This window comes from Hippopotamus amphibius, chromosome 16 (assembly GCF_030028045.1).
Source record: "Hippopotamus amphibius kiboko isolate mHipAmp2 chromosome 16, mHipAmp2.hap2, whole genome shotgun sequence".
Lineage (NCBI taxonomy): Eukaryota > Metazoa > Chordata > Mammalia > Artiodactyla > Hippopotamidae > Hippopotamus > Hippopotamus amphibius.
Genome location: NC_080201.1, coordinates 17,035,506 through 17,054,575, shown reverse-complemented (window position 1 = coordinate 17,054,575; position 19,070 = coordinate 17,035,506). Strand labels below are relative to the sequence as shown.

Sequence of the window (19,070 nt, the reverse complement as noted above, 5' to 3'; positions counted from 1 at the left end):
CAGCCCTTGTTATTGTATGCTGTTTGATTTTGACCATATTGGTTTGTGTGAAGTAGTATCTCCTTGTGGGTTTAAAAAAAAAATTATTTACCTATTTATTTAGTTGCACCAGGTCTTAGTTGTGGCACGCGAGATCTAGTTCCCCTACCAGGGATCGAACCTGGGCCCCCTCCATTGGGAGCATGGAGTCTTATTCACTGTGCCATCAGGAAAGTCCCCTCATTGTGGTTTTAATTTCCATTTCTCTAGTGATTAATGATGTTGAACATCTTTTCATGTGCTTATTGTTTATTTGTATATCTTCTTTGGAGAAATGTCTGTTTAGATCTTTTTGCCCATTGTTTTAGTTGGATTGTTTGTCTTCTTATTTTTGAGTTGTAAAAGTTCTTTATATATTCTGGATATAAGTCTTTTATCAGTACATGATTTGCAAATATTTTTCTCTCATTCTTTGGGTTGTCTTTTCATTTTCTTGATGGTATCCTTTGAAGCACAGATGTTTTTAATTTTTGATGAAGTTGAATTTATCTAGTTTTTCTTCTTGTTTGTGCTCTTCCTATCATACCTAAGAAACCATCTCTTAATATAAAGTCATGGAATTAGCTATACTTCAATAAAATAAAAAAAAAATAAAGTCATGAATATTTACACCAATAGTTTCTTCTAAGAGTTTTATAGTTTTTGCTCATATATTTTGATCTTTGATCCATTTTGAGTTCATTTTTGTCTAAGGTTTGCAGGAGGGGTCCAACTTCCTTCATTTATATGTGCATATCCAATTGCCCCAGCACCATTTCTTGAAAAGAATATTGTTCTTTTCCCATTGGATTACAGTAAGTTCCCTACATACAAACCTTCAAGTTGTGAACTTTCAATGATGGAAACTTGTGTTCACATGTCCAATCATGTAAATTAATTCATGTGTCTGTGAGATTACTGTACCGTAAGATTAAAAAAATTTTTTTTAATTTTTTTTGTGTTTTTTATGTATTATTTGTGTAAAGTGTTATAAACCTATTACAGTACAGTACTATATAGCCGACTGTGTTACTTGGGTACCTAGGCTAACTTTATTGGACTTAACGAACAAATTGGACTTACGAGCATGGTCTCAGAACAGAACTCGTTCATGTGTAGGGGACTGACTGTATCTTGCACTCGTGTCTAAAATCACTTGAACATCAGTGTGGTTTGTTAAGGGAACCACTGACCAAAACTGCCCAACCTGGCCAGGCACAATAGTAACCACTTGAATGAATTATCTTACAACAGGAAGTCCTGGTAAGGAATGTAGAGCTAACAAGCTACCACCAACCAGAAGAATTTGGGAAGGTCAAAAAGAGAGAGGAAACTCCGGTCCATATGTCCTACCAACCTCCCAGAATCCTCCTCGCTGGAATCCATCTTGGCTGAGCCATGCATGCGCCACCAGGAAGGACCCTGAGTCAGAGCGATTGGCCAGAGACAGCCCAGAAACTAACCCCATTACCATAAAACCTGAGACTGCGAGCCATGTGGTGGAGTAGTTCTCCTGGGTTCCCTTACCCTCCTGCTCTCTGCCCGGGCGCCCCTTCCCAATAAAGTTTCTTGCTTTGTCAGCACGTGTGTCTCCTCGGACAATTTATTTCCGAGTGTGAGACAAGAGCCCACTCTTGGGCCCTGGAAGGGGTCCCTCTTCCTGCAACAGGTTTGTATCTGGACTCTCAGTTCTATACCATCGGTCTATATGTCTTTCCTTATACCAGTACCACACAGATTTGATTACTATGATTTAGTAAATTTTGAGATTAGCAAGTGTGAAGCCTCTGACTTTCTTCTTCAAGATATTTTTGTGTATTCTAGGTCTCTTGCATTTCCTTATGAATTTGAGGATCAGCTTATCCATTGAGTTCTTTTTTTTTCCTCTTTATTTTGATATTTGGGTTTTATGTCTCAGTCTCTCCTCAGTTGTGTACATTTAAGTGTGCAAGGACCCAGATGAGGGAAGGTGGGATGTGGAAACCTCTCATCATTCATGATGTAGACTTTCTTTTTTCTCCCTGGGTCAGTATGGTGCCTTATCCCTACCCTCACCCATGCTTGAAGTTCTCAGGTCTGATTTAACCTATCCAGAGCTTGAAATTTAATTCTCTTGTTTGGGATTAGGGAGGGGTGAGTGCCTAGCTGAATTGGGTGGGGACTGGAGTCCAGAACTCTTTTCCGTGCAGGTATTTACCAGTCCTCCTGTTTTTAACGCCACTCACCCCAATTCAGGCAGTTAGATTTCAGTTTCAACTCACTTGCCACTGTCCAAAATGTTGCTGCCATCTCTGTTGTTTCCTTTTCCGTTCTTTTTTAGTGGGTTTATATTTTTTGTGTTTCTTTCCTGACATTTTGATGGGGTTTGAGAAGGGAGCAGAGATAAATGTAGGTGTTTAATTTGTTATATTCATTGAGAGTCCCTGGAAGGCTCTCTGAGGGAAAAGCTGGCATCAGGGAAGGTGGTGTGATACTTATTTAGTCTCCTGGGAACCACTCCTGCACAGCTCCTCCACTGTGTTATGTGCCTAGGGTTACATATTGCCCCACTTTTTCATTTGCAATTTTGGGGCATAATATTAGTTTAGCCTTGAACATTCTGATAGAGCTCAAGTCCTACTTTCAGTGCAGTCAAATTAGTTGAAGCCTCAACTGGTTCAGTAACACTAATCCAGTGGTTCTCGCCCCAACTTCATTTTGGAATCATCTGGGTAGCTTTTATTTTATTTTATTTTTAAATTTTGTTTATTTATATTTTTGGCTGCATCGGATCTTCATTGTGGCATGTGGGATCTGTGTTGTGGCATGCGGGATCTTTCGTTGCAGCGGGCGGGCTCTTCACTGTGGCGGTGGGTTTCTCTCTCGTGGTGTGTGAGCTTTTTTCTCCTCTAGTTGTGACGTCAGGGCTCCAAGGCACGTGGGCTGTGTAGTTTGCAGCACACAGTCTCTCTAGTTGAGGCATGTGGGCTCAGTAGTTGTGGTGTGTGGGCTTAGTTGCCCTGCAGTATGTGGGATCTTAGTTCCCCCACCAGGGATTGAATCTGCATTCCCTGCATAGCAGGACAGATTCTTTACCACTGGACCACCAGGGAAGTCCCCCGGGTAGCTTTTAAATAACACAACTGTCCCTAGCCCACTCCAGACCAATCAAATAATCTCCGAGGTTAAGGAATTGTTGTCAGTGGGTTTTTGTTTGTCTGTTTTTATTGCTCTCCAGATATTCAAATGTGCAGAAAGAATATTCAAATGTGCAGAGGACCACTGCTCCAAGGCATTTCATAGTTCATAAAGGATGATTTTACTTAGGATAAATTGAGTGTCCATACTGTGTGGCTTGCAGAATCTTCGTTCCCTGACCAGGGATTGAACCCATGCCCCCTGCAGTGAAAGCACGGAGTCCTAACCTCTGGGCCTCCAGGGAACTCTTCATCTCTGATCACTACCCACCTCCTCTTCTTTTACTGCCCTCCATCCGTGCTGGCCTCCTTCCATTCCTTACACTCTTAAGACTTGCAACCATCCCAAGAGCTTTTGCTCTTGCCCTTTTATCTGCCTGAAATGTTCTAATGCAGATATCCTCAGTTCCCTCCTCCACCTTCTTCATATCTTTGCTCAGAAGTCCCCTTCTCAATGAGACTTGCCTTGTCCACAACTTTTTAAAAATTTCTACTTCCAACCCCCACCCCAAATTCCTGTGTTCCTTCCCTGCTTGTTTTTACCTGGTACCTCTTGTCTGTTTCCTATTTGGCATTCCCTCCCCACACATGCCCTTTCCGTAAGTATCAGTCTTTAACTGAATAATGAAGCCAGTGGATGGAGCTTCATTTATTCCTTCTCCCATGCTCCTTTCTATGTGTAGATACAAGTTGCTGACCTATATCATTTTCCTTCTTTCTGAGGAACTTCTTTTCAATATTTCTTGCAGGGCAGGTTTTTGTTTGAGAAAGTCTTTTTTTCTCCTTCACTTTGAAGGGTAGCTTCATTGGATGCAAAATTCTAAGTTGATGGGTTTTTTCTTTGAACACTTTAAATATTTCACTGCGCTCTCTTCTTGCTTCTTTTTTATTTTTTGATTTTTGTATTCATCCTGCTTGATGTTCTGTGAGCTTCCTGGATCTGTGGTTTGGTGTATGTCGTTAACTTTGGGAAATTGTTGGTGATATTACTTCAGATATTTTTTTTGCTCTGTTCTCTCTTCTTCTGGTATTCCAGTTATGTGTATTTTTTAAATTGTCCCACAGTTCTTGGCAGTTCTGTTTTTTCTTTTTCTTTTCTTTCTTTCTTTTTTTAATTTTTTTTTCTCTTTGCATTTCAGTTTGGGACGTTTCTGTTAATATATATTTTTTTATTTTAAAAAATATTTATCTCTTTTGGCTACACTGGGTCTTCGTTGCAGCACGTGGGATCTGTGTTGCAGCATGTTTAGTTGCGGCATGTTGGATCTTCGTTGAGGCATGTGGGCTTCTTAGTTGTGACATGCATGTGGGATCTAGTTCCCCGACCAGGGATCAAACCCGGGCCCCCTGCATTGGGAGCTCAGAGTCTTACCCACTGGACCACAAGGGAAGTCCTCTGTTAATATATTTTCAAGCTTACTGATTCTTTCCTCAGCCACGTCCAGGTACTCATGGGCCTGTCAAGGCATTCTTCACTTCTGTTACCGCGTTCTGCATTTTCTTTTGATCTTTCTTAGAGTGTCTGTGTCTCTGCTTACATTACCCATCTGTTTTTATGTGTTGTCTACTTTTTCCATTAGAACCCTTAACATATTCATCATAGTTACTCTAAATTCCTTGTCTGATAATTCCAAAATCTGTGTCATATCTGAGTCTAATTCTGATGCTTGCTCTGTCTCTTCACACTATTTTTTCTTACCTTTTGGTGTAATTTATAATTTCTAAGTGAAAGCCAGGCAGAGTGTATTCGGTAATAGGAACTGAGGTGAATAGGTCTTTACCTAGTTGGGAGTTTTGTGTAATCTGCGGGAGTTGACTTGTGTTTAATGATTGATGTAACTGTAGGTACCAGAGGTCTCAAATTAGGCTAGTGTCCTTGTTTTTGCCTCCCCTGTATCTCTGGTCTTCTCTAAGAGCTCTTTTTTAAATAGAGTGTACACCTTTTAGCTCTTTCAGCTGTAATCCACTGTTATTAATACCGGACCCTCGATATGGTGGCAGAGTGTGGGGGAGGGGAAGCATTTTATAATTTTATGATTAAATCTTGGTTTTTCAGTGGGTCTCTGTCCCTGGGCTGTGACCTTTACACGTGTTTATTAACTGTGTTCCCTGCTCAGTGAGACAAGAGGTCTAGAGGGGGCCTCAGGGACATCCTTACCCGGCCTCTGCACTTGGGGTAAGGTTCTGGTAGAGCCTTATCCTGGAGTGAAGGCCACTGTTACAAGAACACTGTGGGTATATATCACAATGGTTACTTTTCCCCTTCCCCTGCCAGAGCCAGGGGGGGATCATTTTTGACTCTTTACCAGGAGAATCATGTAGGGTAGCGAATTTTTTTTTTTTCTGTTTTATTCACTGATGTATCACTAGCACCAAAAACAATGTATGGTACAGAATTAATGCTCAGTAAGTATTCAATGATTGAATAAATACTGTTTTCTGTAGATGTGGGAAAATTTCTCAGACCTAAAATGATAACAAAAAACTGATGGCATTTCTCTGAGTGACTAGTTAGTCCCCAATCTGGTGTTTGCTTATTTGCTTAGTGTTTGTTTCTCTCTAATCTAAAACTCTAAGTAAGATAGGATTGTTGTAGAGCAGTTGTTCTCAAGAGTTTTTGACTGCAATTTTTATTTTATTTTATTTTATTTATTGAAGTATAGTTGATTTACAATGTTGTGCCAATCCCTGCTGTACAGGAAGGTGACTCCATTATACACACACACACACACACATATATATATTTTATATTCTTTTCCATTATGGTTTATGACAGGCTATTGAATATAGTTCCCTGTGCTATACATTAGGACCTTGTTGTTTATCCATTCTAAATGTAACAGTTTACATCTACCAATCCCAAACTTCAGTCCATCCCTCTCCCTACCCCCTTGGCAACCATGAGTCTGTTCTCTACGTCTTTGAGGCTGTTTCTGTTTTGTGGATAGGTTCATTTGTGCCATATTTTAGATTCCACATATGTGATATCATATGGTATTTGTCTTTCTCTTTCTGGCTTACTTCACTCAGTATGACAATCTCTAGTTGCATCCATGTTGCTGCAAACAGTGTGATTTCATTCTTTTTAATGGCTGAGTAGTAGTCTGTTGTAAATATATATCACATCTTCTTTATCCATTCATCTGTCAATGGACATTTAGGTTGTTTCCATGTTTTGACTATTGTGCATAATGCTGCTCTGAACATAGGGGTGCGTGTATCTTTTTTGAATTATAGTTTTGTCTGGGTATGTTCCCAGGAGTAGGATTGCTGGATCATATGGTAATTCTACTTTTAGTTTTCCACAGTGGCTATACCTACTTAACATTCCCAGCAACAGTGTAGGAGGGTTCCCTTTTCTCCACAGCCTCTCCAGCATTTGTTATTTGTAAACTTTTTAATGATGGCCATTCTGACCAATGTGAGGTGATACCTCATTGTAGTTTTGATATGCATTTCCTTAATAATTAGTGATGTTGAGCATCTTTTCATGTGCCTACTGGCCATCTGTATGTCTTCTTTGGAGAAATAGACTACAATCTTTAGTAAGACATATATATATATGTTATATCATGACCCGGTGTACGTGAAGATGTACATGTACAATTATCTGAACAAACTTTTTATGAAATAATACTTTTCCTTTATGTGTGATGTACTTTAATATTTTCTACTCTGTTATTTTATATTCTGTTTTAAAAAGTGCTTGTCGAGATTTACATAGAGGTTAATTTCAGAGGATAATGTTTTTTATTCTTTAAAGAAACTTGGGTAGATCTACCACACTTAGTTCTGGCTTCCCCCTTTTTCTCCTTCGGATAGTGAAATTCTTTGCGCATCTGTAACCTTTGGTGATATTTTAAACATGTTCTCCCTCCTCCCCCTGCTTGCCCCAGCCTTATGCTAACTCACTTTTTTGGGGGGGTGATTTGAATGCAGACACTTCTCATCACTATTAGCAGGGGAAAAAATTACTCGAGTGCATGTACAGAGTCATGTATTTGTGCTGCTGAGACAGGTGTAGAGTAAAATCTGGGTCTCAGGTTTCTTAAGCTTCTTCCTGGAGTGGGAAGTAGGAGTTTGGACCTCATGCCCATTGGGAACCATGGCCAATATGGGGTCATGAGACAAAAATTGTAGGTACTTTGGGGTGGGATCTGACTTCCCTTCAACAGTAATGGTTGTTTGTCTTCATACAAGGATTGGAAAGGTTCAATTCAAGATACCTACCTTGTAGTGTCGGGGGTGGTATCTTGCTAATGGATTCAGAGAGACAGACACAGCCCCGCATAAATAACGTGGGTTACTGTTAGTAAACAGTGGACTGTAATTATGAGAGACATTGGAGGAGGAAAACATGGTAGCCTTATCTACTCTGTTTCTACTGCTTTCCCCGTTGGTTTTGTTCTGAGCTGCTTTTGGAATTTATCTGATTGATTTTGTTTTGGGGCCATGAAGTGTAGATCAAGAGGTCTGGTCTTTCTCCCATTTAACAGGCCATGTGAGGGCTTTGAGTTTCATTTTCCAGAATTCTCTTGGGTTCAGACCAAAGGCTAGAAACAGCTAAAGCTCAGGGAGAACAAGCTAGTTTAAAAAGTACCCTCAGTCAAGTTGCTTTAGGAGAGAACGAGTCCCAGTAGACGTAAAGATTTTAAAATTATTTTCTTTTGAAAGTCTATAAATAATGGATTTCCAGCTTTTAGTGCTTTAACCTCTGTTACTAAAAGCCCTGAGGCTTAATTTACAATCATTAATCTTTCCTTCATTACTCAAGATATCATCTTTTTATCCCCTTTAAAATTATTGTTAAATTATGAAAAAGATCAAACAGATGAAGTGGTTCAGAGAATAAGATAACAAACAGTCGTAAAAACCACCATCTGGATTTAATGAATATTAACATTTTGCCATATTTGCTTCAGAACTTCTTCCTTTAAAAAATGAAATGTTGCAGATACAGGTGAAGTTCCCTTGGTCTCTTTGTTCACTCCAGATCCCCCGCTCCCTCCTCTGCTACCCCAGAGGTAACTTCTGTCCTGAACTTGGTGTTGTTCCTTCTCATCCATGCTTCTGTACTTTCATTCCGTTTATGTGTGTCCACAACAGTAGGTACAATTGTTTTGTGTGAGTTCAAATGTATACCAATGGCACTGTCCTATACTTAGGCTATCTCTTGCCTTTTTTTTTTTTTAGTTCTAGTATTCTAGTTTGGGGTTTGTACATATAGGTTGAATTCATACATTTCAAGTATATAGCATCCCGTTATATACATATTTCACAATTTATTCATTCACCTGTTGATGGGCATTTAGGTTATTTACCAATTTTTGCTGTTATAAACATTGCCATGATGAAAATTTTGAACATGGTTTCTTCTGCATTTGTTGGAAGATTTTCCCCTGGCACATACCTAGGAGCGGAACCCTGGGTTGTGCAACACATGCATCTCTAACTCTATCGGAGGTTGCCAAGTACCATCTAATTTGCACTGCCTCCAGAAGTGTGTGAGCCTTCTCACCAATACTATCGTCAGGCTTCTAACCTCTTGCTAATCTGATGGGTAAAAGGGTTGATCTGTTTGTTGCTTTACAAAAAAAAAAAAAAAAAAAATAACAACAACTTAAAGGGAGTCAAAACATCATCCTTTTGAATTTCAGGAAGTTGATGCTCCTGTTCATTCATTCGATAAATATGGAGCTCTTACTAGGAGCCAGGCACTATCCCAGACAGTAGGCTACAGGGCTAGGAGGAGGGGCACACATCTCGGCCCTCACAGAGCTTCCATTCTAGAAGAGGGAGACAGTAACTACAAGAGATCAATACACTATCAACCGTGTCAGGGATAAATGCTGAGGAGGGAAGGTAAAGTAGGGAAGGATGGATATAGTATGTGTGGAGAGGTTGACAGATGTGTCTTATAAATAAGGCAAATGGTTTTGTTTTGTTCTGGCTAAAGTCTTGAAGCGTATAAGTCTTTGACTTCAGCGGTGGAAAAGGCCAAGATCAATGTGACTTAGCTGTAGCTACATTCAGTTCCCATGCAGAGGGTTTCCATTCTTAGAGTAATATGGTGCGTTCATAACCACATTTCAAGACTGAACAGCTCTTCAGAACAGGGAGTTAGGAGAAGAGATCAGATACAAATGGAATGCAAGGAAGTATAAATGATGTTGAATAGAGCAGAAATTTCATAGTGGTTTTCATAGCAGCTGTTCTCAAGTGTGGTCCTCAGACCTTGGTGGCCCCTTGAGACTTCTAGGGTTTTGTAAGATCGAAACTATTCTCATGGTAACTCCGCCTTTTTCACTGTGACACATTTGCACTCCCGATGCAAAAGCAAAGGCCAGTGAAACTGCTGGTGCCGTAGCACAAATCAGGGCAGGGCCACCGACCTGGGATGTTGTCAGCATGTCCTTCATCAGGGCCCACTCAGTAAAAAGGAAAGAAAAAGACAGTTTCACTTAAGAATGTGCTTGATAAAGCAGTAAAAACTACTAATTTTATTAAGCCTTTACTCATGTGCATATCTTTTTAAAATTCCTTGTGATGAAAATGGGAAATATGCCTAAAGCACTTCTGCGTACCGAAGTATAATGGTTATGTTGAGAAAAAGCACTTGTATGACTTTGAATTAAAAGCTGTATTATATAGTTGCTTTTTTTGTGAAATACCATTTTTACTTAAAAAAAAAATCAATACACTAACGTTGATAGATTTGGGTGTTTGGCAGATATTTCCCTGAAGATGAATGAAGTGAGCCTGTCACTTCAAGGAAAACAACTGACAGTATTTGTTGCCAATGATAAAATGTGAGTTTTAAAGTGAAAATTAGAATTTTGGAACACTTACATCTACCACAAAGAGCTTGACAGCTTCCCAGTACTCAAAGACTTGTCTGATGAGATCAGCGGTGACATTCACAAATGTGATTTTTTTGGATAGCGAATAATGAAATGTGTCAATATTTGGAATATCTACAGAACTCAGTGAACCAATATTTTCCAAATGACAAACAACGACGTTACACAATTATATATGAGTAAAATATCCATTCAAAATGCAAGATAGACTTCCGCATCTAGCCAAGATGGAGTGACGGGGATGCTTTATGGCTAATGATGTCAATCAAAAATTATTTCATGTCTGGTTGGCCAGGTCCGTGTGCACATGCCAGGGATAGCAGGGCAGTCGACTGGATGAATGTGGGGCTTTGGAATCAGAAGATGTAGACTGAATCCTGGCCTGTCATTTCCTTGGCCAATATAGCACACTTACTGGTCTGCTATATTTCTTTGGAGAAATGTTTATTAAAATCTTATGTCCATTTAAAAAATTGGTTTAATATTACTTTTGAAAAAATTGTGCAACTGTGACTTTCTTTTTGGAGATATTATTTTAGGCTCTCTCTCCTTAAGACTTTGATGTAGCAGTGCTGTGTCCTTCTGAGCCCATCCAAGTCCTACCCAGGTTCAGTAGTCATTACGAGACAGACAGACACCATTCTGCCAGAAGCAGCATGGCTGCAGTTGCTTGGATGTTTATATTTTCTTGCTTCTGTCTCTTTAAGCTCATTCTGCCGTGTTTGTCTTTCAGTTTCCTGGTGATGATATGGCATCTGCCAGCTCCAGCCGGGCAGGGGTGGCCCTGCCTTTTGAGAAGTCTCAGCTTATTCTGAAAGGTGAGTGGCACTGTGTGAAGTTTGCCATTTAAGGTCCAGTCCCATCTTTGGGAAAGAAGTGGAATTATGCCACACCTTAGCTTACGAGCGTAACTATTCATTCTTATAGGGTTGTCATATTATAGCTGGAGTTCTTGGAAAGGAAGGATAAAAAAGGAACTTTTGGAAAGAATTACATATAAAATGGCGATTCCTTCCGTCCCCAGGGCTCTTTCCTATCTACGCTCATTCCCTTGGTGAGCTCATCCAACCTTATCACTTTAAATGCCACCAGTAGTAAGATCATGGCCACATTTGTATCTCCAGCGTGGCCTTGCCTTTGAACTCCAGGTTTGTGTTATCCAGTAGCCCACTTGTCATCTCCGCTTGAATGCTTAGTAAACATCTAAAGTGTAACATGCCTGGAACTGACCTCCTGATTTTCCTCTCTCAATATCCTGTGTTCAGCAAATCTGGTTGGGTGTACCCTCAAAATGTGGGCAGCGTTCAGCCACTTCTCACCACCCCCACCGATCCTCCAGCAGGCATCATTCTGCCCCAGGTTAAGGCGGTAGCCTCCTGACCCAGCTTCCTGTTTCTGCCCTTTGCCCCGCTTCACTCTGTTGATCACACAGCAGCCAGTGATCTTGTTCAAATGGAATCCAGCTCTTGTCACTCCTCTGCTCAGACACATCAAGGACTATCTCACTCAGCATACAAGCTGAAGATCCCACATGATACGACCCCTGCCATTTCTCATTTCCTGTTCCACACTTACTCCGCTCTGGCTAGACGCACAGGTCCACGTGGACCTCCCTTGCTATTCGTTGTCTCTACCAGGTGTGCTCCCACCCCTGGGCCTTTGCACTTGCTGCTCCCTCTAAGTGAGATGCGCTTTTGGCCGAATTGTCTACCTGGTCTTCTTCCTTACTTTCTGCAGGTCTTCACTCTAAATTCACCCACTTCGATGAGACCGTCTCTGATTCTCCCATCTAAAGACCCCCATCTGATTTCCTCATGTCTCTTCCCTTCACTGCTTTATCTTTTTCTTCTCAGCCCCTGTCACTATTTCACATGCTACCTATTGTAATTTACTTCATTCATTCACTGTCTCCTTCAGTAGAATATAAGCCCCACGAGAACAGGGATTTTTGTCTGTTTTGGTTATTGTTGATACCCCAAAGCCTAGCACAGTGCCTGACACATAGTGGGCCCTCAGTAGATATCACATGGATGAAAGCATGTTGCTCCAGTAGCTTTAGCTTGGAGGAGGAGTCATGGGACCTAGAGGTGCTCGGGGAGGGGAGAGTGGCACTCAGTATCTAGGCTTGGGCCTCTCAATGTGACCGTCTGGAGGCAAGATTGTATCTTTTGTCAAAATTTTAAAATTATTACTTTAAAAATGTGTTATTCATTTATTTAATGCACTCACATAGTTTATAATTCTTTCCTTTCCTCCAGCCCTCCAGTTCCCTTGCTTGGAGGAAACCTATTGTTATCAGTGAGTGCTCATTTTCCCACATCATTTTTTTTTCTTTACGCCTACAGCACCCAGTATTCCCAGGCAGTCTCCCATCCGAGTACTAACCAGGCCCGACCCTGCTTAGCTTCCGAGATCAGGGGTGTTCAGGGTGGTATGACTGTAGTCCCCACATTGTTCCCAACATAATATGCTGTCAGATTTTTTTGTTTTTAATCTTTGCCAGTCTGGTTGGTAAAAAAAAAAAATTACGTTCTCAGCATAGTTTTCCTTAGCATTGCTTTGATTATGAGTGATGTTTAGTGTCTTATATATTTCAGGAAGATTTATATTTCCTTTTCTGTGGGTTGCCTGTGCATAGGCTTTGCCTGTTTCTTATTGAGTTATTGATTTTTTTTAATAGTCTTCATACATTTTAATCACTTTTCTTGGCGTCTCATGGCTGCTCCAGCCCTTTTGAGGAGGGAGAAGGATTAGAGTGAGCTGAAAGGGTTTTGAACTTAAGACCACAGCCTTTACTGACTTATCTAATAATTAGCAGGGCTAGGTCAAAACAGAAGCCTGCCCATGGAAACCGGTGATATCCTGAGGTCCCTGTGTTGGGGCCATGTTGTTCAGGAACATGCACTGACTTCTAAAGGTTTCTCTGTTGCCTTTCCCCAATACGTATTTTCTCACTAGTGTGGAGAGGGCTAACTTGACAATACAGGTGCACTTCATTGTATATGTACTTAACCCATAGGGAGTTGATACTACCATCCAGGAAAATGGTGGGGGAGAGAGAGAAGGAGAGAAACAACCATGTAAACAGTGTGGGTGGTTCTTCCTCCCGTGCATTTTGTGGATAGAGCCTCTGGTGTAATTTGGGAGCTGTTGCTATGCTGTCCCCTCTCTGTCTCAGTTCCCTGTGCCTCTCATAGTGCAGTCCTAGAGTTTTATTTTTTTATTTTTTAAAAATTTTACTGGATTATAGTTGATTTACAATGTGTTGTTAGTTTCAGGTGTACAGCAAAGTGAATCTGTTATACATGTACATATATCCACGCTTTTTTAGATTCTTTTCCCATGTAGGTCATTACAGAGTATTGAGTAGAGTTCCCTGTGCTGCACAGTAGGTCCTTATTACTTATCTATTTTATATACAGTAGTGTGTATATGTCAATCTCAATCTCCCAATTTATAACCCCCCCAGTCCTACAGTTTTAAGATACACTTTTTAAATACACCAAGGCCCTCAAATGTAAGCCAATTATTTTATCTGATATTTTACTGAAGGAACACTGAAAACACAGCAAAGCAAAATACGGGCTGTTTGGAATCTACTGAAGGATAATATGCCATACTCTATTCTGTTGCCTTCCTATAATTTTGGAAATATTCAGGGGTATAATTTTGGAAATATGTGATTTTTGCTTTATTTGTTGACTTTAAAACCTAAATCCTATGTGAAGATGTGACTCCATGTATAAGAAACTGGTGTTACTTTGTTGTACAGCAGAAACTGGCACAACAGTGTAAAGCAATTATACTCCCATAAAGAGCTAAAAAAAAAAAAAAAGAAAGACACTGGCTTTTATATTTCATCAAATAGTAAATAAACTTTCTAGATAAACGTAAGACCTTTATTTTGGCTTGTCTTTTAAGAACAAGGAACATTGAAAATATCATCCCACTTACTAATTATAAATTATTGAGGGGAAAATGTATCTTTACAGTGCAGTGACCTGGCAAACCCCACACTAACCATGGCATCAAAATTAGCATCCCCAATAGGATGACAGCCAGGGGTGTATAAGAAGAAGTATACAACCTAACCTGTGTAGTTAGCATTCTTGACAAAAATGTTCAATGTGAATCTAACCATGAGGAAACGATCAGAAACACGCAGGATTCCGTGTGTTATATAAGACAGCTGGTGGAAGTCTTTAAAAATCACTGTCATGGAAAAAGAAGGGAACGCATTCTAGATGTTAAAAGATTAAGGAGACAACAACCGAATACAGTTTATTCATCTTGATTGGATCCTGGGTTGGGGGAAAAACAGCTATAAAAATATGTTTGGAACAGTTGGGGAAATTTGAATATGGAATGAATATCAAATGTTGGAGGGAGTGACTGTACTTTTTTTTTAAGGTGTAATAATGGTGGTACGGTGGGTGGGAGAATGTCTTTATTGTTAGGAGTTGCATTCTGAAAGTAATTAGGGCTGACCTGTCATGATGTCTACAACTTACTTTCAAATGGTTTACCAAAAAAAAAAAAAAAAACCAAATGTGTGGATACATACATAGATACGAGGGTGAGTCAAAAATTATCCGCGCTCCAGTTATATTAAAACTTCTGTTGACTGCACTGTCTTATCAGCGCTTTCCGTTCAAGGCTATTGTCTCCCCAGTCACTGCTGTGCAAGTGTGAACGTATTACATCAGTTCATTTGTAACTGTGGTGCGAGCAAAAATGGATGCCCCACTTTTGATTTGCACGAAAGAAGAGCAGAGTGCAGTGATTCGTTTTTTGTGGAGTGAGGGTGTACCTGGTGCTGTTATTTATTGAAGACTCTGTGCTCAGTATGGAGAAAGTGTTTTGTCTCAAAGAAGTGTGTGTGAATGGATAGAGAAGTTCAAGGAAGGTCTCACAAGTGTTAGCCATCAAGAAGGAGCCGGACGCCCATCCACATCCACAGTTGATGACAACACTGAATGTAGACGAGAAATGATTCTGTCAAATACGTGAGTGACAGTGGATGATATGGCAGATCATTTGCAAATCAGTCACGGCTCTGCCTATGAAATAATCCATGACATACTTAGGTTTCGAAAAGTTTGTGCTGAAGCCTAAACTTCAGATTAAACGCAGAGGACTGCTATGCAAGGGTGTTGTGATCTTGCATGACAATGCACGTCTGCACACTTCTGCCCACACTGTTGACACTCTACAAAAACTTCATTTTGAGGTGTTAAAGTATCTTCCCTATAATCCTGATCTTGCTCCATCGGACTTTCACTGGTTTGGTCCCCTGAAAGCAGCCCTGCGAGGATGAAGATTCACTTCTGATGAAGAAGTGAAGACAGCAGTGCATTCGTGGCTTGCAGTTCAGCCCAAAACATTTTTTAATGAGGGAATATGAAAGCTTGTTGACAGATGGACAAAGTGTAGTGAAAAGCAAGGAGATTGTGTTGAAAAATGATGTTTTGTCTTTTCTAAAAGTTAAAGTAAGTTCTACAGCCAGACTGTGGATAATTTTGGACCCACCCTCATACATACACATACAGATGTAGATGTCATACATCTGTATCCTGTGCTATCCAATAGGGTAGAAGGTATAGCTACATAGAAATATTTATGTTAAAATTAAATAAAATTTAAAGCTCCAATCCTTAGTCTCACTAGCCACATTTCAAGTGCTTTAGAGCCACATGTATCTCATGGCAATGTGTTGGACAGCGCCGGTGTAGAACATTTTCGTTATTGTGGAAGTTCTCTGGGTAACATTGATGATAGTCACAGAGAGAGAGAGAGAGAGAGAGAGAGAAACAAATGTGGCAAAATGATAACTGGTAAAGAATATGCAATTATTCTATTCTTTCAATTTTTCTGTAAATTGGAAACTTCACAGTAAAACTGCTAGCTGCACCATGTGCTCTTAGATTGAGTCCAGGACTAGAAAAAAAAATCTTTTCTCTTTTGCTACAATGGACATTGACAGGATAATTGGCAAATTTTGAATTAGGTCTGTACCTTGGATAATAGTATTAAAGAATGTTGAATTTCCCAGTGTTGATAATTATACTATGGTTATGTTAGAAACTGTCTTAGTTCTTAGAAAAGACACACGAAGTATTTAGGAGTAAAGGGGCACAGCATCTGCAACTCACTCTTGGAGTTTTAGGGAAGAAAATGTGTATGTGTATGAGAGAAAAATCAAAGGAGAGAAAGAGAGAGTAAGAAAGCAGGTATAGTAAAAAGGTAATATTTGGTGACTTTGAGTGAAGGGTTTATAAGAATTCTTTGTATTAGTCTTGCAACTTTTCTAAATGTCTGAAATTATATGAATTTTTTTTAAAAAAGTAAATACTAAAAAACAAGGCCCCAAAAGGAAACATGATGGCAGAGTGCAAAGGATTGGCATGGGAGCTGGAGGACTTGCTTCCAGGCTTAGCTCTGCCTCTGAGTAGCTCTGGGAATTTAGCTATGTTGTCTCACTTCCCTGGATCTTAGTTGGCCCAACTATTAAATAAAGGGTTTGAACTTATTGGTTTCAAAGAAACTATCTATTGTGGCTCTAAATGATAGGACTCTTAACTAGTCCCTATTTTTAATTTATATTTCTAGATTTAAGGGTCTGCCTGCAGAGCTACGCTCATACCACCAGGTGGCCTCAGTTAACCTTGTCTATGTGTGTAGTATTTTCATTTTCCCTCTCTGGGCCTCATTTCCCAGCCCTATGCCCTTTTTACCTAGTACTATCCCTTGCTGCTCCTGAATCTTCACCACAGCTTTTGTTGCTATCGTTCCTTGACTTTCTCTCTACTGTTCTTTTGGTCCTGGAGAGGACAGGTATTGCTAAAAAACAATCAGAGGTGGCTTTGCGCTTTGCCAAGCTGTGAGCTAAGGACTCTCAGCCCTCAGAAGGGTCTGGGAGGGAGAGGTTTGCTAACTCTTGACGGGAACTTAGGCTTGGGCAGTCTTGTCATCATTGGTAAGGAACGTCAGTTTTATTCTCTGATTTGAGGCATGGGATAGAAGCCATCTAAATGGGTTTTGTCCTAGTGACCTGAAGTTTCCACCATGGCTGATAAATGCTACCAAAGGAGCTTGTCTAGCGTCCAGCCCTGGGCATATGCTTGCTTAGTTGGTGCTGAGTCCCTGGCTTGCTGGTGCCATGTGCACATCAGAAATGCTGCCACATGAAGAAAATGAACAGAAGAGGAAATGCAGATGGTTAACAAGTACATGGAAAAAATATTCAGTCTGGCTAGTAATTGAAGAAAAGCATTAGAGCAAAGAAGCAAAGTCTGGAAATGATGTACAGTGTGGTGTGGAGTCAGGCTGCCAGGTGCACATCCTGGTTTGAGGTGCCTTGTGTAGCTTGGGACAATGACCTAGCTTCCCCAAGCCTGTTTCCTTGTGGGTGGGATGGAGTGAAGATGCATTGATACTTCCTGTGTCATCGTAAGGATTCAGTTAGGTGATGTGTGCATAGCGTAGTATCTGTAATAAGCACTCATTAACTCTTAGCTATTATCTTTGTGCTGGTTTTTTTTGTTTGTTTGTTTTTTTAGCTACATGATTTGCAAAGGGTGAAAAAAACCACAGTACTCAGTGCTATGCAGTGTTTGGTGAAATGGATATGTTCCTGTAGCACTGGTGGGTGTCTACGTGGGTTTAGAAAGGAATGGAGCAGTTTTAAGAACTTTAAAAAAATGTTCATGTCTTTTGGAAGAATACTCAGAAATGCACTTAACTACTATATTCATTTGTGGTCATTTTCCCCAAGGAAAAAATTGGAGGCAACCTATTCAATAATGAAAGAATAGTTGATGGAGTTATGCCATATGCTTATAATGGGCTTATATTGCAGCTTTTTCTTTCTTTCTTTTTTTTTAAACTATTGGGATGTAATTGCTTTACTGCAGCTTTTCAAAATGGGTTTTGGGAGGAGAGGAATTCTTAAAGAATTGGGGACATAAAAGATGAAAGTCTAAAAAGTCTGTATATACCAACAAACAATGATAATTATCCCAGTGTTTTCAGGTTAGGAGTGATTTTTTTTTCTTATGCTTCTTTTCTTATGCTATATATACTTTTATATCCTCACATTAAAAAAAAAAGGCTTTTTAGGATGAGGAAAAAACAAAATTTCTTTTTTAGAAGAAAGCAAAAAAAAGAGGGAGAACATCTGCCACAGGGGGGCAGCTGGGAGCCCTCTGACTCATGCTTGACTTTTTCTGTCTTTCCCGTCCAGTGGTGTCAGCAAAGCCCAAGGTGCACAGTCGTCAACCTCGAATTAACTCGTTTGTGGAAGTGGCAGTGGATGGACTCCCCAGTGAGACCAAGAAGACCGGGAAGCGAATGGGGAGCTCTGAGCTTCTCTGGAACGAGATCATCATTTTGTAAGAGAAAACCCCTTCTCTCTGAATGCAGCCCCCCGGGGGAAGTAGAGAAAGGGGTTGTGGGAGATTCAGGTTTCCTGTAGCAGCTTCTCGTCCTTCTGCCTTTGGTACCTGAGGCACCGTCTCTTCTGGTGTTTCTACATCATCGAGCTCACAGAGCATTCATTGTTAGCTAGGTGGTTACAGGGTCAGCTCTGGGGTGGGGGGAAGGGTGTATGTGAGTGTCTTCCTCTTTGGGGTTCCCCCCACCTCCAAGATGTCAGAAGTGTAGTTTCTCTGTCTCCTTCTAAGTTACAAGAGTGACTGATCTGCTTGGATGTGATGAATCAAGTGTTTGTTTTCCAGGAATGTCACGGCCCAGAGTCATTTAGATTTGAAGGTCTGGAGCTGCCACACCTTGAGAAATGAACTGCTAGGCACTGCCTCTGTCAACCTCTCCAATGTCCTGAAGAACAATGGGGGCAAAAGTATGTACGATGGAGGGGTGGCTGATGTAATTCATTTGTGGGGGTGGGGAAAAGACTTTGAGGGTGTGGGTCCCTCTCACACGGTGGATAAACCTGGTGATGCAGTTTCCTTCAGGACCAGGGGCCGCAGTTACTCTACTCCCCGAGGTCTGTGGAGTT

General features: G+C 40.5%; 1 protein-coding gene and 1 pseudogene across 3 annotated transcripts in view; one reads left to right on the top strand and one right to left on the bottom strand.

The window, feature by feature from the left end:
* WWP2 (WW domain containing E3 ubiquitin protein ligase 2) overlaps positions 1-19,070 on the top strand; it is a 175,748-nt gene that overhangs the window by 47,410 nt on the left and 109,268 nt on the right. For 2 of the 3 annotated variants that reach the window (XM_057713661.1, XM_057713660.1), the window contains exons 2-4: positions 10,788-10,872; positions 18,297-18,444; positions 18,790-18,911. In XM_057713661.1, coding sequence (XP_057569644.1) covers positions 10,803-10,872; positions 18,297-18,444; positions 18,790-18,911 — 340 coding nt within the window. In that variant the 5' untranslated portion in view covers positions 10,788-10,802. Of the gene's footprint in view, positions 1-9,982; positions 10,004-10,787; positions 10,873-18,296; positions 18,445-18,789; positions 18,912-19,070 lie in introns of those variants that run through there. The other variant, XM_057713662.1, reaches the window with a different exon arrangement.
* Positions 12,391-12,499, bottom strand: LOC130839405 (5S ribosomal RNA; annotated as a pseudogene).